Raw genomic sequence first — 7249 nt, forward strand, 5'->3', positions numbered from 1 at the left:
ATGCTGGTTGCTCTAAAACTTTTCCTCCTGGGGCTTCCACAGTTGCTCTTTCCCCACTGCTGCAATCTCTCTTATGATTCCTTCCTGCTGTCTCCCCCTCCTGCATAACAGATGAACAGGAATTGGGTGTATTTGCCTATTGTATATTTGAAAAAATAACGCGTTTTGGTTCTGCCCTTTTTTATCATACCTCTGTTTACCTTTTAGCAAGCTAAACACAGCTCTTCTGTAGCATTTGGCTTTTGGTCAGAAAATCTGCAGTGAAGCTTTTTCCTGCTTACTTGCTTATTTTTTTTTAACTGCTGCCTGTACCCTAACAAAAGCAGTGCGGCCTACCAGAGCAAGACATTACTTAGTCTTACTTCTGTAGGCAGATTTAATCTAGTACACATGGGCTTGGCAGCTAAGATTGCTGCCACTGATTGAATGTTTCATGCAGAAGCCACAGGTGTACTCCCCGTTTATCTCCCTCCTTGTTTAGCAAAACATCATTTAAGTACTTATCTTCTCATTGTCCTCCCTGGTGTTTATTTTCTGAGGCAGCTTCTCAAGTGTCTGCTGCTAATTCACATCACTCTTAATAGCCATTGTGCATCCTTACCACCCTTTTGAGGCTAAAAATGCAACGCAATGTATAAAATTATTTTGCTTGAGCACAGGAAAGCAAACGCTGTTTCCTTACCCTTCCCCACACCATTCCATTGAGTGAATGGACCTCGATGAATACAGAAATACACACTTAGTGCCTTTTTTTTTTTCCTTTTCTTTTCCAAGTGGCGTTCATATAATACCAAACTGCTTTACTCCTCTGGCATACTTATGGGTGAGGATATTTATGTAGATAAAATTCAATAATCTCAGTGCACAAAGCTGAGAGGGAAGTAAAGGCCTCATTCCTGCGTGTCCCCCCCCAGTGTAAAGGATAGCTCCCTTTATGGGGGTATTGTCCAGTGAACCTGGTACAAGATCCGTTAATTTCAGCTGCAGCCTTCCTCAGTGACAAGACTAGGCTGTGGATCAGATCCTACATGTGTATATTTTTAAAATCTGCTAAAACCGGAAAATTTTGTAGCTACATTTTAAAATTGCTTTGCCAATCAACATCTTTGGGTTTGTTTCAGATTCACTGTCTCAATGGAAGTGGCATCAGCCTGGGCCCCAGCAGTGGGTTTCACACTCCTGCCCCATGCAGGAGGACTTTTAGGAAGCAAGATAACCAAAAAGGAAATCCCAGTGTGGTATCAATCTCTACAGAAGCCATCCTGGTGCCCACCTAACTGGGTGTTTGCTCCTGTTTGGGGAACTCTCTATACATCTATGGGGTATGTTTTTCACATTGTATTAAGGCACTTATCTGATCTCAGAGATGCTTATTGTATAATGCTGGACCAGAGAACTATTGTTGTATTCCTGTGGCTGTATGTTTATAAGAAACCATGTCAAGCTGCCTGTTGAACAGGTGAAAACTTGTTTTAGGAATTGTGTATGTGTTTGATAGGACATTTTGTATGCACAAGTATCCACATCAAAAGCAGGAGTTTGAAAAGCTGCCATTTGCTTTCCTCATTCATTCTGAGGGGAAGACCTGCCAAGCTGGCAGCGATGGAGCAAGGCAGCACTGTGATCTCTTCTATGTATGTCCTTCAGTAGTTTTAGGAAAATTAAAAAAAAAAAGGGGGGGGGGGCAGGAGGGAGAATTAGCATAGAACTGTTCTAACAGAGCTCAATTAAAAGAAACCAAAATCAAAACATACATGTCCTGTCAAATAAAACTGCCAGCCTGTTAAACTGTAAATGTTTGAAACCATCTACTGTCTTCTTATTTAACTAGTTTAAAATACTTGACAGCACAGCAATTACTGTCAAATAAACAAGGAATCACAAGGCCAAATACCATTCCCACAGGAACCTTAAAAGTTTAATAATACTGTATTTTGGCAGCTATTACTTTTAATAAGATGTAGCAAAGATATTTATAGAGGTAGGTTGTCTCAGGAGATTGTTTGGGCAGTTTTGATGCTCCTCACAGACTGCTCTAGAAGCTGTCCACCCAACATTACGTGCTTTTATGTTAACTCTGGTGAGCTGTGCCACAGAGGAAAGGCAGCACTCTGCTCCCAGAGCCTCAACAGAGGTCAGCACAGCCCCCAAGCACAAAATGATGCTTTGTGTCTCTTCTGCACTTGGTCATTAAGAACTAGCTACATAGCAAGATTCAGCATGTTTTTTTCCTAACTATCAAATACACATCATTGCTAATCCAATAGCAATAGTTTTTAGGCTGCAATATGTCTTATGGCTTACCCTTTCCATTTCTTCCATCTTGACAGTACATTTTAAGTGATTTGTAGTTTGTATATAGCACTGGCTTAACTATATAAAGTTTCAAAGAGACCAAATCTTTTCCAAGTTAACATTACGTAGTCATCCTGCAGGTTATCTTAAATACCACACCACCTGTTGCAAAATACAGCAATGATGCAATGTCTGAAACCATCTGAATGCTAAATTGGCTCTCGCACATTCTCTCATTTTGGTTTCATTTTCTTTCCAGAAAAGCTTTGTAATATTTATAGCCTCATGTACTGTCCCTCCTTTCCTATCAGTATTCTCTTTTCTTTCTTCTCTTACAGAGTGTACTTTATAAAATTGCTCTCTACTCTTGTATATTCCAAGACTTAGCATTTGAATCAGATCATTACTGTCCTGTGAATAAAAAAATGCCTTTTATCAAAGACACAAGAGCTGAGTGGCTTTCCCGTGAAGGGCTTCCTTCAAGCTGACTGCACATTCTGTAACCCTGTTTCTGGATTCCTCGTCATAAACCTGGATATCAAGTTAAGTATTTTGAAAGTCCAAATTGTGACAGCTTATCACTTACTTTGATAACATCAGAATCAGTATATTCTGAAGTGGATGGTCCTGGTTGTGTACTATACACCTAGCTCAGTGCAAAGATTGTATTTATTACCAGGCCTTTTCTTCTGTAATCCATCACATGCACACATTCCTTGAATGATCAAGACTTCTCATTCCTTTAGAATCTCTTGAATATATTACAAGCAAGAAATAACTAAAAGCAAGATTTAATAAGCTTACATGCCTTTCTTTACATTTAGCTTCCTAGCAGATTTGTACATCATGATCTTGGTCTGAAGTTAGTTAGATGTACGAAGAACTCTTAAGTCCCCACTGTGGCTCTGTAAATCACTTAGGAACAGATTTGGGTCCTGATGCCTTTTATGAAGATAAACTGTTAAGTTTCTAATGCTTACCCTGCCTCCCCTTTTAATACTCTCTGCAATCAAACTGCCAAGATATCAAAGCTGCATTGTTCAGTCCTTATGAAAGTAATGGCCAAGAAGCAAGCTTGGGTCACTAACTGGGTTAAACAGGAAAAAAAAAAAATCCTTCTTGTATGACCTACAAATGAACACAAACTCCTTGCAATTACTCCTACGGATGTTTGTCTTCTCCTAAAACAATAATGCTTACAAGCTGGTCTCAGTCTTTGCCACTGCCAGCAGAAATATGTATGAGCCCCCTGCTGTCCAGCATAGTGCACAGTCCAGTTGACATTCCTACCAGGATGGAATCAGTATTCAGTTACTAATTCTGAAACAAGGGTATAATTCCAGATGCTGGCATTTTATCCAGGGGATTCTACTGTAGTCACTTGGAATGGCTGTGCAGTCATCTGGATTGAAATCTAGCTAATGTCTAAAGGGAAAGTCAAACAAGAGCAAAAGAAATAGTCTTAGGTGATGAATGCCCCCTGTTCTAATCAGGCTCCTTCAGTGCAAAAATAAACCTTACATTAGTAAGTCTCCCAGATCCTGAGTATTCCTGTCTTTAGCAGTTTACATTCTGGGATCCCTCCAGTGAACTGTTCTTCTGTGGCATTCTGTTCAAAATCTTTAAAATATTTTTGGAAGATCTTTCAGTAGCCAGGATCCTGTAGGCAGGCAGGAAGGGTGCTAGATGCTCCTTGTGGTTAATTCTTTCCACAGAACTCCTAAAATCTTTGTTCTCCCCATCTCTGTCCTCTTCCTTCTGAAAAGTGACTGTAGGATTCCTCCTGCTCCCCATCCATCCCCATACTCACCTGTGCTTTGGGATGCCACTCAATTCCTACTTCTATATTCACTTCATCCACTTAAAAATTTTGTTAGTGGGTTGGGTTTTTTTTTTTAAATTTATTTTTAAAGCACCATCTCCCAGTACCAAAATTAACTGCTTCTTCACTATTTAGAGACTTACCTTTTACCCTTGCATCTTAGACTTGCTTCCATTTCAACACGGCTTTCTCTTTTAAGACTGAAATGCAGTAGTAGGTCATCTGCTCCTCTGCACGTAGAGGTGAGAACTCTGGCAGGATAGGGAATTTTTCTCTCTCCTTATTGCTATTTGCAGGAGGTGATCAACCCTGTGCAGCTAGTTACTCTGCCAAGTAGTACCTGGCTATTTACTTTTCCAAATAAATTTAGACCCTCGCACTGAAGTAATTTAATTTGATCAAGAATGTGTGGTTGCTTTCTAACCAAAGTACTGAATTACACCTTACATTTGCTTTCTCCAGATATGGCTCCTACCTTGTGTGGAAGGAATTGGGGGGCTTCAATGAAAAGTCGGTGGTTCCTCTGGGTCTGTATGCAGGGCAGCTGGCATTAAACTGGGCATGGACTCCAATATTTTTTGGAGCTCACAAAATGGGATGGGTAAGTGGAAAAGTAAGTTTCTTAATCATAGGCTTCTGCTGTCATTTGCAAGGTGCCAAGATGAAAGTTTTGTGACATCATCTTTTTCTCCCTGAAAATGAGCCTGAGCACAGAATATGGCTTGCAGAAGTTTTCTAAAATTCTCTTCAATGCATCTCAGCAGCCACCTGAGAGAATTTACATATCTACAACATCCTTAAATGTTTAGATTTCAAGAAGCTCTTTCTGCCACCCCTTGATAAGAGCTTTGTGTGACTAGAAAATGTAAACATGTACGCCTCACTAAAATTCCTAGGTGCCTCTGGCAAACAGCAGTGATAAGAAGCTTATCATAACATTACTCAGGTAATCAGCACCTGTTTTAGACAAGACTAATTTTCTGCAGTCTGAAGAGAAACGAGCTTGCCTCAAAAATAAAAATCAGTAATAAAAATATTTGCCTCGTTCTCTATATATGCAGTGCTGTAACAGTGGAAGACTTTGCAATCCATCACTGATTCATTCACACTGCATCTCTTCAGGAGGCATCTATGACATGAAAAGACTGGATAAGTTCACTTAGCTAAGTGACTTGCTCAAAGTCACACTGGGTTTGTAGTCAACGTAGCAATTCCCACTGCCAAAGAAAAGAGGTATGGGTGAGGGGGATTTTATTCTCCCTCTCCTGCTCCCAGCTGCAGCACCCTTTCTTGTGACTGTTGTATCGTTTTACGAGTCAATTCAACTCATTACTTGGCAGAAATCTATCTTTTTTTGCTGGCTGGTTTGCTGAGAAGGAATTAACTCACAGAGGGATCCAACAAGTGCCAGAGCTAAGTGGAAAGAGCCACACAAAGACTATCTAGTCAAGAAAATGCAACAAGTAAAAACCAACACTAACCACCTTCCTGTGTTTCAGGGGTTGGTGACTCTCCTGCTCACGACTGGTACGGCAACAGCTACAACTGCTTCCTGGTATAATATCAACAAAACAGCAGCTTATTTGATGGTTCCTTATTTAGCTTGGCTAACCATGGCTTCTGCACTCAATTACCGTATCTGGAATGACAATCGCAACAAGAAACAACCTGAATAAACATTTTTTAGCCAAAAAGATTTTTTTTCCACAAGAATTTTCTAAATAAAGTTATGGTCTTTTATATTTTTTGCTGAACTACTTATACCATTCGTTTGCTAATTACAAGTTGACAAAGCAGTACTTGTTTAAAACAAGTATGTCTTTACTAGGCAAGTCACAAAGGGGCATACATCTGACTTGAGTTTTATAGCAAACAAAGTGCTGACTGAAAAGTACTAGTTTTCTATGTTATAGCATTACATTTTATATGACAATAGCATTTTAACTATTACCAGAAACAAGCATGAACTGCAAGTTCATTATGTTCTGAGGAAGAAATCCAGCCATATATTAACACAGCTTCCAGAAAGCTGCTCCTAACAGTGACAGGCATGATTGTGGCCTGAATCTTTCATATTTACCACTAGACACGGTGCTTTCATGCTCTGATGTGCCCCACTACAGCTGCCAGATAAATATCTTCTGGTCATTGTACTCTGGAAACGTTTTAAGATGAGATTTTTTTCCACAATTTGTGCCTTCCCACTTTGAAGCATTGTACAATCTAGCATCAGCCAAGTGCATTAAACTGCATGTAAACTTACTAACCTTGTTCCTCTGTTTTTATTGTTTTTAAATGGTTCTGAGCAGAAAATACTGAAGGCAACAGGATGCTGTAGCCTCAAAGACAGCCCCTTCATTTCCTCACCACTGCAATGGGCAAGACAAGACAGGAAATTCAGAGCACCTGGACAGAAACTGAGGGGACTCAAATATTCAGCAGCCCCCTGCACACGCCTCTGAGGCATCACCAGCAGCACTGGCCAAACGGCACTAACATATTCCACCTGGACCCTCGGTGATGCCAGTTCACCACCAGACCCTGACAATGGAGCTGGCAGCCAGGCCATGGGTGGGTCTGTGGCCCAGCAGGGCAGTACATACACCGTAGCTGTATGTGTCTCCTACCTGCACCTTCTCACTTTAGCTGCTTAGGAAGAGAAAGAAGGGTTTCTCCTCTTCACGGTTGTGGTAGCTGACATAGTAAGATCGGGGATGCTTGGTTCAACCAGTTGCCTCCTAGAATATAAAAACCATCTCTTTTGTCTAAGAGCACAACATAGACTATTTTTGCCCACAGCTTGTGGTCCCACTGCACAAATCTTACTGCTTTTGTAGAGTCATTCTTCTGGTTTGCTAAGCATGACATCACTTTTCCCTTTGCGATGAGGGAAACCTTCCCCTTTACTCTAGATCCACAGGCACTTTGTTACATGTTTTCAGGTACTTTGAAGGCAGAAAGTGCCTTTTGCTCTCCTACAAGTGACAAATACATCTGCTGAGCAGCACTGCACGACCCCTTATGTCCAGTCTCAAGCAGCCATTACTATATTCTATATCACAGACAAACTTTTTCCCTGCATCGGAAATAGTCACACCATCTATGTTAAGCACTTCACCATGTTTCTTTAAC

General features: G+C 40.6%; 1 protein-coding gene across 3 annotated transcripts in view; it reads left to right on the plus strand.

The window, feature by feature from the left end:
* The window catches only part of TSPO (translocator protein), a 37023-nt gene extending 30644 nt beyond the window's left edge, over positions 1–6379 (plus strand). For all 3 annotated transcript variants that reach the window (XM_075718615.1, XM_075719318.1, XM_075720031.1), the window contains 3 exons: positions 1122–1322; positions 4580–4718; positions 5617–6379. In XM_075718615.1, the coding sequence (XP_075574730.1) occupies positions 1122–1322; positions 4580–4718; positions 5617–5793 (517 nt within the window). In that variant the 3' untranslated portion in view covers positions 5794–6379. The remainder of the gene's footprint in view (positions 1–1121; positions 1323–4579; positions 4719–5616) is intronic.
* Positions 6380–7249: the final 870 nt, after the last annotated feature.

Source organism: Pelecanus crispus, chromosome 1 (genome assembly GCF_030463565.1).
Source record: "Pelecanus crispus isolate bPelCri1 chromosome 1, bPelCri1.pri, whole genome shotgun sequence".
NCBI lineage: Eukaryota > Metazoa > Chordata > Aves > Pelecaniformes > Pelecanidae > Pelecanus > Pelecanus crispus.